At 41.2% G+C, this 17,005-nt stretch overlaps 3 protein-coding genes across 7 annotated transcripts; 2 read left to right on the top strand and 1 right to left on the bottom strand.

Annotated features, from left to right (window-relative positions):
* Positions 1–14: 14 nt before the first annotated feature.
* bicral (BICRA like chromatin remodeling complex associated protein) lies at positions 15–6,562 on the bottom strand. 5 transcript variants are annotated; one of them, XM_020613875.1, is made up of 13 exons: positions 6,308–6,562; positions 4,193–4,256; positions 3,943–3,988; positions 3,555–3,603; positions 3,376–3,441; positions 1,683–2,945; positions 1,555–1,603; positions 1,429–1,469; positions 1,252–1,301; positions 1,023–1,168; positions 844–938; positions 649–751; positions 15–568 (listed from the first exon to the last, which is right to left on the bottom strand). In XM_020613875.1, the coding sequence occupies exons 3-13, from the start codon at positions 3,981–3,983 to the stop codon at positions 93–95; spliced, it is 2,379 nt and encodes a 792-aa protein (XP_020469531.1). In that variant the 5' UTR covers positions 3,984–3,988; positions 4,193–4,256; positions 6,308–6,562; the 3' UTR covers positions 15–92. The 5 variants fall into 5 exon arrangements, with proteins under 5 accessions (XP_020469531.1, XP_020469532.1, XP_020469533.1 ...); XM_020613876.1 differs by lacking the exon at positions 6,308–6,562 and adding an exon at positions 6,167–6,285; XM_020613877.1 differs by lacking the exon at positions 6,308–6,562 and adding an exon at positions 4,516–6,136.
* A 1,100-nt stretch (positions 6,563–7,662) lies between these two features.
* On the top strand, positions 7,663–8,954 carry tbcc (tubulin folding cofactor C). Its single transcript, XM_020613851.1, has one exon. The coding sequence runs from the start codon at positions 7,777–7,779 to the stop codon at positions 8,824–8,826; it is 1,050 nt and encodes a 349-aa protein (XP_020469507.1). The 5' UTR covers positions 7,663–7,776; the 3' UTR covers positions 8,827–8,954.
* A 1,510-nt stretch (positions 8,955–10,464) lies between these two features.
* Positions 10,465–15,525, top strand: prph2a (peripherin 2a (retinal degeneration, slow)). Its single transcript, XM_020613873.1, has 3 exons — positions 10,465–11,045; positions 12,227–12,473; positions 15,214–15,525. The coding sequence occupies exons 1-3, from the start codon at positions 10,465–10,467 to the stop codon at positions 15,418–15,420; spliced, it is 1,035 nt and encodes a 344-aa protein (XP_020469529.1). The 3' UTR covers positions 15,421–15,525.
* Positions 15,526–17,005: the final 1,480 nt, after the last annotated feature.

Raw genomic sequence — 17,005 nt, forward strand, 5'->3', positions numbered from 1 at the left:
GAACAAAGCACAAAAAAAGAAAAAAAAAAAAAAAAAAAAAGCAGGCAAAGGAAGTTAAACCCATATATTGGGGATGATGATGACCATCAGTTTTAACATTCCAAGATGCTGTTGACTGCCGCCTCTAGAGCAGAGTCTGTGTCAGGGTGAGGGGGCGAAGTGAGCCGAGCAGGGTACTGGGGCCGGATCAAATGGGAGGACAGATGTTGAGACTCTTGGTAGTGCTTCTGTCCTCCCGACGTTGCTGTGAAAGGTGAAAGGTTACCTTGAGGATAACTGTTACCAGAGGTGATGCTGTTGCTGTTGGCGCTGTTGGGCCCGTAGCGTTGCTGGGAACTCTTCAGTTCCAGGATGCTCTGATTTTTTAAGTGTGGAGGGTGGAGTCTATCTACTGCACCTACAAGCTCAAACCCTCCTGGGTCTGCATTCCCAGGGTGGGAGTCTGTCTTGCATGGTGGCTCTATAGAGCCTCTGTCTGCCTGATTCCAACTTGAGCTGGACTGACAGGGAGTGGGGTCTTGGAAAAGTTTGGATTTCATTCCACAACAGAAGTCCTCCAAGAAGCTATCTGTAAAACAGATGAGAAGAAGAGCTTTAAAAAAGTCTCTCTGTGAGAAACTTGCTCACTGCAAATGGATTTCTTTTTACCTGGATCTACTAGTACCATGCGCTTGTCTTGTGTCAGGTTGCTGCGCTCCTCTTGGTTGAAGGTCCTGTCAATCATCACCATTTCTGACGACGGACTGGGACGCTGCCGGGAAGTGAGAGGCAACTTGTTAGCTCCGTGCATTCCACAACATTAAACACATATGTATGCAACCATTTGCACATGTATGTGCCCACCTCTGCTTCCACCATTAAAAGTCGCCTGTATTTATTGACCATGGCCTGGGTCCTCTTCAGCACCTGAGTTGCAGCTACCTCAAATTCTTCATCCACTGAAAAGAAATACATGACAATATGCTGCATTTGAGAGCCATCCTTGCAAATTTAGGGTTAGGCTAATAAATTCAAGGCTATACCCTGTGAGAACTCGTCCTGGCTGGGTGGAGTCCCGTGGAACACATGATAAGGGAGGAGTCTTTGCAGCGCATTGTTGACTGAAGTGAATTGACGTCTATCTGGGGTCTGGACTCCAGCATGATCCTTCCTCAACTGTTGTAAAATCCTAATGTGAGACAAGCTCCTTCAGTGGCTGAATGACAAGAAATACAAACAGAAAATATCTAACAGTATGTCAAAAAAACTCACATTCCTCCTCTTGTAAGTGGAGAAAGGGCAGGCCTCTTCTGTGCACTGACCTATAACAAGAAAATATGAATACTGAAGTTGTCATAATGGCACTAATACAATCCCTGTCAGCAAAATCCTTCTGCAACATATACAGGCATGAGTGCAAACCAACTGAGGTGCAGAAGATTAATATACCTGAGAGTTTAGTGTTGAATCTTGTGTTGTGGTTTTCATGGCTAAGAGAACAAAGCAACCTCATTAGATCCAAATGCTGCATACTGCATTTAAACATGTGTTGATAAAAAAAGCTGCCTTTGTTACCATGAATGCTGCTGAGCTGTGCCTGTTTGAGGGCAAGTGATGATGAATTCTGAAAAACAGAAATGAAAGTCATCAGAAAATTAAACAGTGAAGCAATTAAAATACTTCCAGTAACTTCTGGTTTTTACCTGTCTGTAATCTTGCTCCTGTGTCACTATACCAGGTAAAGGGGACAGAGAAGTGCAGTTCTGAGTTTGAGTCACTAGAAGGCGCTGCACGGGGCTAGCCGACACTTGACTGAGTCCTGCTGTTGCTGGGCCGACCAGAGTCAGCCGCCCAGGAGCGCACGATGTCTGCACAGGAGCAGAACTCGCACAAGACACTCCTGTCCATGTTTGGGTTATAGCCCCCCCAACCTGACTTCCACTGACTATTCCTTGATTCAAAATTAGCTGATTCCCTGGTGGTGCAGTGAAGTTCTGCCCCGCAACAATCTGCACCACATTCTGAGTGGTAGTCAGGGCATTTGAGTTGGGGTCAGCAGGGCCATTGTGGATGGTGGTGGCTGAAGTGAGTGCCAAAGAGCTGGGCAGCAAGAACTGTCCAGGTGGTATATTCGTCTGTCCTTGCATCTGCTGTTGCTCCAGGGGTGCCTGCACTACTATGGAGCCATTGGCTGTGTACTCTCCCCCAGGGGTAGCAGTGTTAGCAGTGCCTACATTAGCTGTGGTGGTGGGAGAGGACTGAAGACCAAGGCTGTAGACAGTCTGAGCCCCACCTTGAAGGGTTTTAGGCTGGATAGGTCTGACAAGAGTCTGGGTCCCTCCCAGGCCTCTCTGGATAATGAAGTTTTGAAGGGGAATGTTTTTGAAAGGTAGGCCCACTTGGCCTACTTGACCTTGGGTAGGAGCAAAGACCTGCCCTCCTGTTGTGGTCCCTGCTGCAGCTACTGGTGCCCCCGGCCTCAGCACAATCTGAGGAGTTCTTTCTAAGTTGCTCAGAGTCATCACCCCACCACCCGCCCCAAATGAGCCCAACACCTGGATTTGCTGAGCAGAGCCATTGGGCAGCTGGGACACTCCTTGCAGGAACTGGCTAGTTGGGAACGCACCTGTCGATGTGGTAACCACTCCCCCTCCATAACCCCCAGAGACCACCTGGGAAGGGAAGGGAACAGGAGCCTGCACTGGAGTAGGAGCTGGCTGGCAGTCCAGGAAGGCCTCCTGGGCCAGGATCTGCTCCGTTATGTCAGCCTCCAAGAGAGATTTCTGGAGGATGTCAAAGGGCTGGTCCTCTCCCCCAAGATCCCCACCTCCAGGAGAGCTCCCAGTCTCCAATTCATCCTCGATGAATGAAAGGCTACTAGAGAGCTGGAGGCCTGCCCCAGCTGAATCCTCGCCAAATTCACCCATTGAAGAAGAGCCATCCTTGAGGTCAATGTTGGAGCTGGCCTAAATGAAGCATTTAGAGAAATGAGAAGAAAATATAAACTCTTTGCATTACAACTGCATGTAAGACTGCTTTCCCTGTAGGCTAGTGTTTTACAGGATGCTTTTACTACCTTACTACAAAACAGGGATCTGTGTACTTTTAATCAAATATATTGCTTTTATTATTTAACAAAATAGTATATTCCCTCTAATTAGGACCAGCTGGTCACAATTAGACATTTGTTCACTATCAACTTGGCTCTTAAATTTCCTGAGTACACCATCTCCATGCAAAGTGAACCATAATGATTACATTACTACTCAAATCTCAGTAAAAGCCTGTGAAAGGACACCGTGTTAAAACTAATCCATCATCAGAAACTAACTCTGTAATCATAGACTAAAATTTGCTAATGTTTTGGTTGGATCACATAATCACAGGTTTTCTCACCGTGTCACTAATAAAGAAGGATCCATCTGGCCCATAAGCTGCATTTGTCACATCATCCTCCTCAATCTGTCAAAAGAAAGGAGTTAAAGAAATGAGCCAACTGAGTGTCTTTATGCATGTAACTATTCTGACACATTTTTAAGGAGTGACCCCGAATACATCTTTAAAGAGTCACTTACAGACTTGCTATTGCTGCCATGGAGATAATCATTTAGTGCATCCACATCTCTGCAAAAGGTAGAGAAGAGACTTTTATGGACTTTGAAAAACCTAAAACAGGCCAAATATAAATGTCTTTACACTTATTTATGGTTTAAAAATTGTAAAATTGCATCCAGAGCACTGTGACAGAAAATGTTTACAATAAAATTCTCTCTTGTGAACTTCATCAAAAGAGGGGGGAAAAAATCTTGCAAATACTTGTGGCTTTCATTTCAGTGTAACCTTATTAGCTTATTATGTTATTATTGTTAACCTTGTAGAAAAATGTATGGCCACACTGAATTGTCTTGTGTTGGCAAATCTCCTATGTATAATGTAAATGCCAGTTGTATCAAGAGTGTTTACCGTAAAATATCCAGAAGACGGCGATCGTCCTCATCATCCATGACACCTTAAAGAGCATGGAGGGATACAAGTATAGCATAAAGCAGGTGATGAGATGACAAAGTAACTTGTGTGTAAATCTGCAAGGACCAGTGCAGTAGCTTCATTAATCAGTGGAATAAATATAAGCTGATCAACTTCTTTTTGTCTTGTTTCTAGAGTAGGTAACTTAGCATGTGTATTCAGTTAGTAGTAAGGGCATCTCACTCACAGATTTCCAGCAGGAAGCATGAATTCAGTCATTTAACACCCTTTGTTTTCTGAAACAGGCTGGGCTGCAGGGTGAAAAACTGCATTTAGTAAGATTACATAATTATATGTGTGAAATACAAGGTGTGAGTGTGTGGGAGGGGTAGTGGTGGACAGATGTTATTTGTTGCTACTATAGGAGATCAATGTATAAGTAAGGGCCTTCATCCTTTTCTAAATGTGCTTGTCGTTGACGAACAAATTACCACCCATCAAACTTGGTTGTCTTTTGTGAGTGAACATGGCCATCTGAGTGTACATAACCCCACCCTGCTCCTTTCATACCTTGAATGGTTGAGTCTGTAGACTGAAAGAGGTGTTGGCTTTATGTTTTGTCAGCCAACACAAGTATGCAGTTATCTTGGTTTTACCAGTATAGTGGGATGAAAATGAATAGCCTACTAATTTGACCCAGCAGAGAAATGATCAGTGAGTGTTTGGATATCTACCACATTCTGTTTTAATGTAATAAGCAATGTGTGGAGAAATATACCAGAAAATAACCCCCTGCAGTCATTAATCCAGTATTTGAATAAAATTGTCTTTAAATAAAATATGTTGTACTTTATCAAAGTCAAGGATGATTTGTGGTTTTGTGTTCCTGATTCTGTGCAAAATGTAACAACTGCAATGCTACAAAATGGCCGTTACCATGCCACAGGCTGTCTTTACAGCTGAGCCGCGTTCAGCCTCCATATTTGGTTCAAGGGGAACAAAGAATAACAGGGCTGCTCTGAAATATGGGCTGTCTAGATTTCCTGCAGATTTAAACACCGAGAACCACGGCTAAAACAAATTAAATTATATAGTAAATTAAGTTTTCTGAAATATCCATGGCAAATACACGACGTTTTGTCGAAAGTGTGGAGAGACTCCTACAGTGCGGCTCATTTGTCTTTTCATTGTAAAATGTGAGAGGAACGTCGGTCTTTCTAAACAAAAATACATGCAAACCAAATTGTTTATTTTATTTCACTAAACGCTCCAAATATTGTGTATATATAAAATAAGTAAACACCACTCCTTTTAACTCCGACATGAAAATATTACCGTTTACACGAGCATTTAATATAAGTAACAGACTGTTTAGTGACATAAGTAACGTTACATTTTTTTTAAAGTCAAACATATACCCTAACAAAAGCAAGCCTCTGTAGTGTGTCAAAAGGTCCGAATTTGCGGTTGTATCGCTGCCTTTTATCAAAATAATTAGAGAAGTTTGAACATTTTGTTAGAACTACAGCTTAAATGTTTCCGACTTCCACCATAGCCTGCACCCTTCGCCGCAAGCCGAGTTAGTAGCCACTGTAGCCCTGCCACTAGGGCTTTGTGGAATCGCCATTGGTTTAGAAAGCCAGCTAATGTACAGCCTGCAAGTTTTATTTCCAAAAATAGACTGAATTGACAGAATGATAATCGCATTCAAGCAGCATAAAACGCCCGTGGTCCAGCCTGTGACTGGTCGTCGCTGACGTGCTCTTTCTTTCTCTGCTGGGGAGGCTTTCATTTGTCGTCTGCGGCTCATCTGCCAGCATGAAAAACGTCACATTTGTCCCCATATACCGAACCGACGCGCTTCAGCCGGGGGATTTTTGTCACAGTCCCTGTTCTCTTCACGAAGATCCCCAGCCTGGACGATCCTAAACATTTTAACCATAAACATCGGCCTGTTCTGGTTAGCTAACCGTGATGTCGTCGACGCCTATTTTGAAAACGTCGGTTAGAATCCGTCGAAAATGCGAAAGGACTAAACCGAGTCGTGCCATAAATATTTATCCCGATTAGCATTACATAAAGACGACTCCGAGAGGCAAACCCTTTACTCTTGTCTCACTCCTCTTGAAACCCAATATCTCCATTTGGCAACTTTTAATTTGCTCCCCCCCTCCTTCTCCTCCTCCTCCTTCTCCCTCTCCCACTCATATATTTTTCTCACCGTCCCTGTTCTGTCTCGGATAGATTTTTCTCTCCGCTCAAACTCTCTTCCCTCCCTGAAGGAAGGGAGGAAGGAGGTTGTGTGTGTTTTTTCCTTGAAATTTTTATCACAAAATTATAATACACTCAAAGGGAAACTCACCGTCATGAAAAAGCAGTGCCTTGTCAACGGGGTTTCCTCGCCATCACCGCACGGGTTGTTGGGGTAGTGCACAGAACAACCCAAATCATCAGTCCCCAACGGTAGCACACAAGTCTAAGCATTTGAATGGGAAGTAACTAAACAAGGATGACTTATTAATAAATACAGGTTTTTATATTAACACAAATAACATTCGTATATTTTCACTCCCCTCATGAATAGCAGTTAAATGTTATTAGAGTTAATCGCTACCAACGGTAGAGGGCGGGCCTACCTCTGATGTGTATGCCACACCTTGACATTGCTCAGGTTTAACCATGGTTACTGTATATCAGTCGGCTCCCTAGTTACTTGCTAGTCCATACATTTTATTCTTCAAAGCAGAGGTGCAAAGAAGTACATTTACTCAATTACAGTACTTAAGTACAATTTTGTAGTATCTCCAATTTACTCGAGTATTTTTATTTGCTGCTAAGCTACTTCATACTCTGAATTCACTAGCTACATTTTAAAGGCAAATGATGTATTTTACTCCTATACCCTACAATGAGGCTACTTGTTGGCTTTAGTTGCTAGTTACTTTTCAGAATCAGATTAATAAAACGAAATACAGTGTAATCTTCAATAATACATTATTCCGGTTGGGAAACTCACATGCTGCCTAGCAGTAATTAAAACTATAAGCATATAATTCCACTTTTGCCAGCTGCAATGTTAAATGGATGTATACCATTATGCATCAGTAATTATCCAACATGGTGATATATCCATAATGTGAATTGTGCCATTCTACATAATGAGTACCTTTACTTTTGGAACTTTAGCTGATGCAAATACTATTGTATGTAATGCTGTAGTATATACAAAGGAAGATTTTAACAAATATATTTAAAGGGTTTTGAACTTTAAAGGTTACTGAATGCATGTCAAGGATTGTGGGAAATGTTACTGTGCTTTTTTTTTAAGTATCACCTTTAACAAACTATCATAGTTTAGAAGCTCTTTATATTTTTATATGCAAAATCTTATTATGAAATAATATGAATTGTTGTCAAATACAGGTAAATGTAGAGGAGTAAAAAGCAGGCTACAATATTTTCCTTTAAAATGTAGTGGAGTAGAAGTAGTCTACAAAGTAGCATGATAGTACAACTTTCTCAGATTTGTTCCTAAGCACATTAGTCTACTTGAAAAAAGTAATGCATTCCAACACCTGGCTATGTACATAACATTTATTCAGGGCTAACAAATAGTAGAAACACAGTCTTTATATTTAAAAATTATATTACACAGGCACTTCTATCATTACCTCATACTAATTTTAGTTTTTGTTTTATTTTTTTCATTAATTTGGTGTCATTTTTCTGGCACGAGACGCTCCGATACAGAAGGTGGCGTTATGCGCCTTTGACTTAGACTTGAAGCGTAGAAGAAGAAATTGCATTGTCACTTCCTCAATAGCTAACAACATGGATGCACCAGCTGATGTTAGCGAGGAAAATATGTTTTCTGGCGAAATCACTGCAGTTAACATACAAGAGCGACTCCAGAAACGGCACCAGGCCAGGATAGAGGATGTCGAGCGGAGGAGGGAAGTTAAAGAGAGCCAGTCTGTCGCTGAGGAAAAGGGCGAGTATTTCTCCAGCACTTTCAACAGAGAACGGGTGTGTATCGAGGAGTTACTATCCAGCTGCTCCGGAGCTGATCAAGCTGTGGTGATTCAGAGGCTGGAGGAGGCCACGGCCAAAAACGTGCAGCTGCAGAAGTTTCTTAATGACAGCATGTTGTTTCTAACGCAGTATGAGCTAAGACAAGCCCAGGCTGCCCTCCAGAAACTCCAAACCTCCCTTGCTGAGACCAGAGAGGAGGCTCTGCCCAAGAAAAAGTTTGCCTTTCGAGCTCGCACTAAGGCAGTAGATCAAGTGTCCACACCAGTGTCAGACACAGCTGCACCTGACGATGGCACTCCTGCAAAGTCTGGTAAAGTGGATAGAGCTGAAGCCCCTGCGCAATGCGGCTTTTCCAACATGGACAATAAGTTCCTGACCAAAGGGTCCGAGGAGATCCAGAAGCAAGACGTGCTATTGACTCACCTGACCAACTGTAAGGTCCGGTTGTTTGGTTCCCCCAGCACACTGCACCTGAAGCAGATTGACAGCTGTGAGATCCTGTGCGGGCCAGTGTCTAGTTCAGTGTTTGTTGATCATTGCAGAAACAGTACACTGGCCGTTCCTTGCCAACAGCTGCGGACCCACAACACCACAGACACACAGGTGTATCTGCACGTTACCAGCCGAGCCATCATAGAGGACTGTTGTGGAGTGAGTTTTGCCCCCTTCTCCTGGTCATATCCTAATCTGGAGGAGGACTTCACTGTGTCTGGCTTAGATCGGGACAGAAACAACTGGAGCCAGGTGGATGACTTCAACTGGCTCGCTGCAGGAACACCTTCTCCCAACTGGACTGTCATTCCAGAAGCAGACAGGAAAACCAACTGGGACCCTAGAATTACACTTTAGAATAATTTATTTGCCAGTTAACACCTCAATCAAACCACTAAATGGAATGTTTTCAGCCTGAATACATGTTGTATAATCTTGTCCATGATTCATGAAGATGAACAAAATAAATAAAAATGCTAACGCTCCCTTTTGCTTTTCTAGGCTTGGCTTATTTTGCACAATTTTTTTGTACATTTATCTTCAGTAGTTTGTGGCAGTTATGCCTTCAAAAACAAAAACTTGTCTTAACAGGCAAATGAAAGGCCACAAGCATCAAACCTTCATCTTAACCGAAATAAGCAAAATAAATGCATTGTTTTCTTAGTATATTGTTTAAAAAAATAAATTTTTGATTATTTTCTAAATCCCATCTGAAAAGCACTTGGTTTAGTGAAAGGATCTTGTAAAAAATAAAGTATATTGTGGGCCTTAATTGTTTTGCTCACACATGAAACTAGGTGAAAATACAGTGAAAGAATACTTCAAATTAAATTGAATATTCTGTAGTATTCAGTTCAGCCCTATTATTAGATATACAGTATGTGCAGCTTGCTGGTGTGATGTTGCAGGAATCATCTGGTAGAGCCCAGCCAATATTAGTGTATTACAGACATACTGATGAACATGTCATTCAGTGAGTGACAAAATTCCAGTGCAGGAATGTCAGAGGTTTATAAGTAATTTAGAAACTCATTTAGAATCATTGCACACATATTTTCAATGTGCTATTCTTGACAGTGCAATTAAGGTACTTCCTGTTATCCAGGTATGTTGGGATTTTTTCTGTTATGTATACAAATATATCCAGCCCACTTACAAAACACAAATTAATGGAAACTACATGCAAGTTCAGCACAAGAGTGGCCTTATGTTTTATCCTGCTAAATCAGTCTCAGTTCTGTTTATTGTGTAGCTATAAATGAATTATTCACATATAATTAAACTCAAGGAGTTGATATGTGAGCCTGAATGCTCTTTTGTTTCTCTGAATGCATTACTGAGGCTTGATTAATTCAGCCTCTTTCCTCCACCCAAACAACATCCAGGTTGCGCTGAACCTGTGAACCCCACTTCTGAATGGGTATGCACCATTATTAGGTCCACTTTCATGTCTTTGCCAGCCTTCAGCTGATGGCATTACAACTCCTGGTGTGTTCTATCAAGGCAACCATGAGTATGCGAACACTCATACCAATTATGGCACCTGGTAACAGCTTACAATCAGGCTTATCTTGTGTAGAGGGATTTCTGCAAATTGGATCAGGCTGCTTACATGGGCTTAGCAGGACGTACTGCAACTTTCAGTTTAATCATGACGATCCACAACAATCCTCGTCCTCTCTGAGAGAGCAGAGTGTGACGATTAGCTTCACCATTAGTTAGGGAACAAAAACTAGTAAAAGCTAGAGACTAAAGCCTTATGAAATTTGAAGTTTCTGTGACAATGGGAGAGGAGATAGTTTTGAAGAAATAACTCTGTGCTCTTCCAGGGTCCTCTTGGGTTCTTCATCTCTGCTCTTTTGCTGTGGGATGGATTACCGCCTGAGCTGACTCTCCTGTCCTGTTGGGGCAGCCAGAGGAGAGACAGAAACTTGGCCTGCAAGAACATTTATATAAAATAAGCTTCTTCACAGGAAAGATATCTCAGGTTGAACAATGGCTTTGATGTTGATCAAATTTGATCTGAAAAAGCGAGTGAAGCTTGCTCAGACAGTCTGGTTCATGTACTGGTTCGCTGTAATGGCTGGTGTGCTGGTCTTCAGCATGGGCCTCTTCTTTAAGATTGAGCTGCGGAAGCGCTCAGAATTCATGGACAACAATGAGAGCCACTTCTTGCCAAACCTACTTATATTAATGGGTCTAATAACCTGTGTAACTAATGCCTTTGGAGGCAAGATCTGCTATGACTCACTGGACCCTAGCAAGTTTGCAAAGTGGAAGCCCATGCTGAAGAACTTCTTGGTGTCCTGCATGTGCTTCAACTCTCTGCTGCTCATGACAGCCCTGCTGTGTTTCTTGATGAGGATCCCTCTGCAGTTCACCCTGACTGAGGGGCTGAAGAATGGCATGCGGTACTACAAGGACACAGACACACCGGGTCGCTGCTACATGAAGAGGACCCTGGACCTGATGCAGATAGAGTTTCGTTGCTGCGGGAATGACAACTACAGAGACTGGTTTGAATTTCAGTGGGTTAGCAACCGCTACCTGGACTTCAGCTCAAAGGAAGTTAAAGAGTAAGTGAGAAAGATTAAAAGTTCATTAATGTGTGATGTGTCAGTGAAATGACTTTTTGCCTCAAAGGGAATGTCACTGAATGTCCCTGTATCAAGGTGGAGGCTACTGGAGTGGGGTGCTTCTATACAAAGTTACAGTTAAATATATGTGGATTTGAGGTGAAGGTATTCACTGTCCTCCTCTGAGGATTACAATCACAGACACTGTGACAGCACCAGGTAGCAATGGGTATGTTGCACTGGGAGCTGGGAGGGTAGGAGAGGTTACTAGGCAGTTTTATGAATAAAGTTGGCAGAAGAGGCTTTGTTGATTAGATCCAGAAAAAGACACAAGATTTCAAAAAGCACAAGCAGGATTGAAAGTATATTGTTCCAGTCCAGTGAAACTTGTGAAATCCTGTTCATATTTACACTGATTTTGGGCAACAAGTACCAGTTTGCTTTGTTAGGACAGTTGTGAAGAGGAGTTTGGAGCATTGGCACGTAATTAGGGTTTAATCTTCAGGATTACAGCTCCATGTCCTTCAAGAATCAGTGTCCAGGCCAATCAGCAGAGGGCCTGGCAAAACTCCAGGGACAGCACTATCCAGTAAGACAGTTTGTAGCTGGGCTTGTAAAATCAGTGTACACACCAGCTGACCGATTACAGTAATACTAAGGAGGTGACTGGTGAAAACTCTGATGGCATTATAGCCCTCTGTCAATGACTCCTTACAAAGTTTCAAAAAACTTCATGCCTTTTTGGGGTTTCCCTGTAACTCACATTTTTCAAATCCTAATCCTGTATTTGCTAAAATATCAGCAAAGCCATCTTTCAAATTCATTGCATTACATTGATTAGAATTCAGAACATTCCTATACATGATATTGTGAAGTACAACTACACCACAAGTTACAGTCTCAAAAATGGCTATATTCCTATACTTATTCATCAAGTCCAATTTTATTGTATTCAGCAGCTGAGTAGTTAAACTGTGCAATCTGCAACAATCAACATCTCACTTTGTAGTTATGTCTGGTACAAGAGAAGAAATGCCATTATTTATTATATTTTAAGTAATTTAAGCCCACTCATGCTTCAAATATAGTATGGCAAGTTTCTGACCTTTAATCACACCTCACTTTCACCTGCAACACATCAGAATGTAACGCTAACATGACACTTGTCCTCATCCTCTTAGCCGCATTGGGAGCAATGTGGATGGCCAGTACCTGATGGATGCGGTCCCATTCAGCTGCTGTAACCCCAGCTCCCCCAGACCTTGCATCCAGTACCAGATGACCAACAACTCTGCTCACTACAGCTATGACCACCACACTGAGGACCTCAATGTTTGGAAGCGCGGCTGCCGCGACGCCCTGCTATCATACTATGGAAGCATGATGAACACCATTGGAGCTCTGGTGGTGCTGGTCACCATACTGGAGGTCAGGGCTGCACATGCATGGACACAAATACACATGTATTCACACAAACTGTATTATTTTCCAAAGTGTAGTTTAAAATGAATTTTACTCCACCAGAATTCCAACACTATCACTTAGCCCTGCGGGAGACAGTCCAGGATGGTTTTCATTGAAAAACTCGGGGAAGTAGCTGTGGACTGCTCTTTATTATAGCTGGGGTGGTTAACCAGAGATACAGTTTCCAAAACTGTCATTTACTGCTAATCCTTGAAGTAGTTTTTCTCATAAATAAAATGTGAAAATCATCTGACAAAACATAAATCTCATATTTGTGTCACTTCCCAAAGCAATTTGAGAAGTGACAAAAGGTGCCCACTTGTAGTTGGTTGAGGTTAGCAGCATAACTGGATGTATCACCATCTGCCCCCATCTTGCAGTCCACAGACAAACCCTTCTCAGAATTTCAGTTGTTGTGGGTGTTCAAAAAGGGCAAAGTTGAGCCAATTGCACACTCAAACTTCTACAAGTGACACCAAGTGAGATTTATGATTTATTAGAAGTGTTTTCAAAGAAATATTTTGGTTTAACAAGAGAAAACACTTGAAGGATAAGGACAAACTGGTTGTTTTGGCAAATGCACATCTGGTTAACTCCCCACCTGTGATAAAATGCTGTGCACGGCTACTTCCCTGAGCTTTTCAATGGGAACCACCTGGCACTGTCTTCCACAACAAGGCTAATCGGCACTCTACTATCAAATGTGACATTGAAAGTGTATGTTTCAAGACATACAGACATAAAAATACTCTGCTTTGAATAATAAAATATAGGAAAATAAATCTATAAATATGCTCTGGATATAAGATTTTGCATGCTTCACTAAAAAGCCCTTTCTCAGTGTGTGGGCACTGGAGGTTTCAAGTTTCCTAGAGCACTTGTGTAAGTTGCATATGCTGAGCTTCCAGTGTAGTTGTAATGTCACAAAATCATTAATGTACATACAAATGTTAATGTGACTGCACAGATAAATGAAGTAACAATAAAAATAATCAAAACACATTTTTGGGTGGAGGAGGACTTTAATAAATAAATGAAATGTTCGAGTGTTTTACAATACACGTGGGAAGTAAAATAGCATGAGTTGAAATGAGAATTTAAATGGCCTTGCAGCGAGGAGTGAGGTGAAATGGCTGTGTATAAATATGCAAAGCACTGACCCAGTTAACATTTCTGTCATCCATCACCTCCTTTCTTTCTTTTTCCCCCTTTCCACCCTCCTGCTCTGCTGTCCACTTACTCCATCTCCTTTCCAAACAACTCTGCCCTCTTTACCTAAATATCAGTCCTCCTGCCCTACTGTTAGGTTACCTTACACCACCTTTGTTCAGTTTACCTACAATATCTCGCATGCTACTTTCTACCCATTCTAATTCTGTGGCATCCAAATGGCATCTCTCTTATCTTCAGCTTTCTCCTCAGCCTCCATTGACAACATCTGTTGTTGTTAAGGCCCACGAATCTGCACAGCAGCAAATATACAGATGCCGTAAATCCTCAGTGATAACAGTATAAGTCTGAATGGTGTGAGTTCTTTTGTTATTACAAGCAGACAGTAAATAGCAGGTAAATAACATCTCTGTCCCAGAAATGCTGCGGACAAACCCTTGTTCTAAAATCCTGGGTCTAGACGACACACAGAAGCAGATCAGATGCACAGTTGGAGGAATCCCAGATTTAAGAGTAGTTCTGACAGTGTCTTTGTGCTAACATGCGTAGTGGATGTATGGGAGGTGACAAACACAGATCAACTTCCTGGAGATTGAGCTCCTGATCTGTAGTCACCATTCACAGTAACTTGCTGCTTAATTTTTCTAATGATAGGGTAGACAATGAGCCTGCATATTACTTCATTTGTCTAATTTTGTTGTTGTCCTCATTTTCCTCCTTCCTACATACCTGCACATTTATGGAATAGAATAGACATGTACTCCATTGATAATGAGGGGGGCATGGTCTTGTCTGTGTCTCCTGGGGTCCATGATGATATACATCAGCTATATCCAACTCACAACCTCTGTTTTGTTTGTCCATTTGTTGATGTCTGTAGATTTTGTTGGGCACGTGTCAGTCTCTTCTGTCATCTTTGTGTAATATTAATAAAAACAAGGAGAAAATAATTTGTAAGATATTAAAGGGTATTCAAAATATGACTGCATCTTATTTTTATTATCATTTAATCTGCCAGTTGTTTTGTGATTAATTGATCAATAGTTTGGTCTGCAAACTTCGGATAATAATCAAAGAATGTCTTGTTTTGTCCAAACCCCAAATGATCAAAATAGCTGCTGAATAATTTTCTGTTAACTAATCAATAAATGAACTAATAATTGTAGCTCTAATTCAAAATGTTCAGTTCAATTAAAATTTTACAAGTTGTAATAATGATAAAGAAATACATGTTTTTAGCTTGTCAGGCTAATCATTATGATAGTATTTCCTTAAGTCAAGCATCATTTGACAAAAGTTATTTTTCCACCTCTGCTGCAATTTTGCTTTAGCCAAAGCAATTTTGTCCTTTGACAACAAAAATAATTAATAATTTTATGACTTCTGGACATTCTTCTTCTTCTGTTTTCATGTGGTATAGTTACAAAGAGAGACTCTAAAACATATTTATAGTGGTCATCCCCACTCATCAAAGCTGATACAGTACATTTTGAGAGCTCAGGTTTATCAGATACATGATTCTGTCCTTTTGCAGGTTGCTGTGATCATTGGCCTACAGTACATTCACAGCTCCCTGTCCACCCTCGCTAACCCGGAGGACCCAGAGAGCGAGAGTGAAGGCTGGATCTTGGAGAAGACGGTGAAGGAGACGTTCACTGACATCATGGCCAAAATGAAGGCCATGGGCAAAGGCAGCAAGGTGGAGGAGGGGGGCGAGGCAGTGGTTGCAACCGTGAGCTGAGTTAGCCCCCACTGCAAAAACAAACACCGCCTCCACCTGAAGAAGAGATGGAGGGGGCATGTGAGTGTGCTACTTTTTTCTACCAACATTTATTATGTAGGGACACACACACACATTTTAAATTCTATGAACTCCTTTTAAATGGACTCCTCACAAATGGACTACTTGCATAAATAATTCAGTATATTCATTCATAGAAAGATTATGACTAGGATGAGTTATGTTATGGTTTTTAATCTTGGTTTTCCCCAACCAAACAAATCCATTTTAGTTTCACAGAATGTTTTTAAAGACATTTCGTTTCTGATATGCTGTGAATTTGGATTAATTTGTTCACAAAATATGTTGGACATGTATTAATAGGTGTCAGATGCTTTGCAGTGGAAATATGTCATTTTTTTCCTTGTATTGTTGTCAAATAGTTTGTCAGGCATGGCAGGTGCTATGTAGCATCCCCCAGTGAAGCCAGGGTGCAGATAGAAGATATTTACAGCCCAAGAAATGCTGGGTTTTATTTTGGTTGACCTGTCATTAGTGCTTTGGCTTTTAGCTGACCCTGAATATAGATAAAGCAAAGCAAACAAATTACAGCCCCACTCACCTTTTTTTATACTCTTCACCTCCAGTCCACAGTGAAGACTGAATAAGCTCTGAACTGGAGAAAGGTCATGAATCAGTATGACTTATGCATGAATGTTGTGGCACAATCTCGAGGAGTGAGTCATGGAAATCTGGGATAGAAGCAGGGGCATCTTCAAGCCTGCGGAGGAACTAAATTGGCAGCTATATCTTGGCTCCTGACCCCTGTACTGTAATCTCATATCCACTTTGGTGTGTCCTTGTGCATTCACTCTCTGTATATAGACATATACTGTATGTACATTCTGTCTTTGTATATAGTGTAGAAATTATGAAGAAATTTAACGTTTTTAAAATTATGTAATTAAGCAAAATTATGTAAATTCATGCAATATTTTTTTCCAAATCATTTTTTGGGTCTGTGTAGAAGAGAGACTAAACTGATTGTATACATGAATAAAGATTTTTAAAAATGTGATTTGACAGTGAAATAATGACGTGTTGTCTCGACCTTGAGTCGCACAGACCTGAGATCAAGAGACACATTTCCTGATTAAGTCAATAGGATAAGGGCAATTATGGCATTACTGCTTTCACATGGACATGGGCTGATCTTCACATGTCCAGTGTAAGGGTGTGTTTGTCCTTACATTAACAAACAAAAAAAATGCATGCATATATGAGTTTTCTAGGTATAATTTCTTTTGGTTGCATTTTCCTATTGAATTTTTCCACAACCTGATCATTTTTGTGCCTTAAATTTGCACCAGACAAAGCTTTGAATTCAAAGGTGGCAAGTAGCAAATCCTTTGCTTCCTTGTTAATAAATAGTAGCCACTACGGTACTGTTCAACCACAATTACTATAAAGCATGTACACCTCAAATGAGGTTCACATATTCATGAATGATCAATGATGAACCAAAATATCAAAGCAAGTGTGGCTTAGTGAGAGCAGATGGGGGAGGGGGCGTTTCAAGAGTCAGCCGGAATAGTAAAGAGGCCAA

Source organism: Monopterus albus, unplaced genomic scaffold (genome assembly GCF_001952655.1).
Source record: "Monopterus albus unplaced genomic scaffold, M_albus_1.0 scaffold139.1, whole genome shotgun sequence".
NCBI classification, from domain to species: domain Eukaryota; kingdom Metazoa; phylum Chordata; class Actinopteri; order Synbranchiformes; family Synbranchidae; genus Monopterus; species Monopterus albus.

What these genes read in the sequence shown, in the direction of transcription:
- bicral (XM_020613878.1), bottom strand. Translation starts at nt 3,983, where the DNA reads ATGGATGATGAGGACGATCGCCGTCTTCTGGATATTTTACG. An exon ending in AGGAGCAAGATTACAGACAG is followed by an intron (nt 1,604 to 1,682) that starts GTAAAAACCAGA and finishes TCTGTTTTTCAG; the next exon opens with AATTCATCATCACTTGCCCT. An exon ending in ACAGCTCAGCAGCATTCATG is followed by an intron (nt 1,470 to 1,554) that starts GTAACAAAGGCA and finishes TTGTTCTCTTAG; the next exon opens with CCATGAAAACCACAACACAA.
- tbcc (XM_020613851.1), top strand. Translation starts at nt 7,777, where the DNA reads ATGGATGCACCAGCTGATGTTAGCGAGGAAAATATGTTTTCTGGCGAA.
- prph2a (XM_020613873.1), top strand. Translation starts at nt 10,465, where the DNA reads ATGGCTTTGATGTTGATCAAATTTGATCTGAAAAAGCGAGTGAAGCTT. An exon ending in AGCTCAAAGGAAGTTAAAGA is followed by an intron (nt 11,046 to 12,226) that starts GTAAGTGAGAAA and finishes TCATCCTCTTAG; the next exon opens with CCGCATTGGGAGCAATGTGG. An exon ending in TGCTGGTCACCATACTGGAG is followed by an intron (nt 12,474 to 15,213) that starts GTCAGGGCTGCA and finishes GTCCTTTTGCAG; the next exon opens with GTTGCTGTGATCATTGGCCT.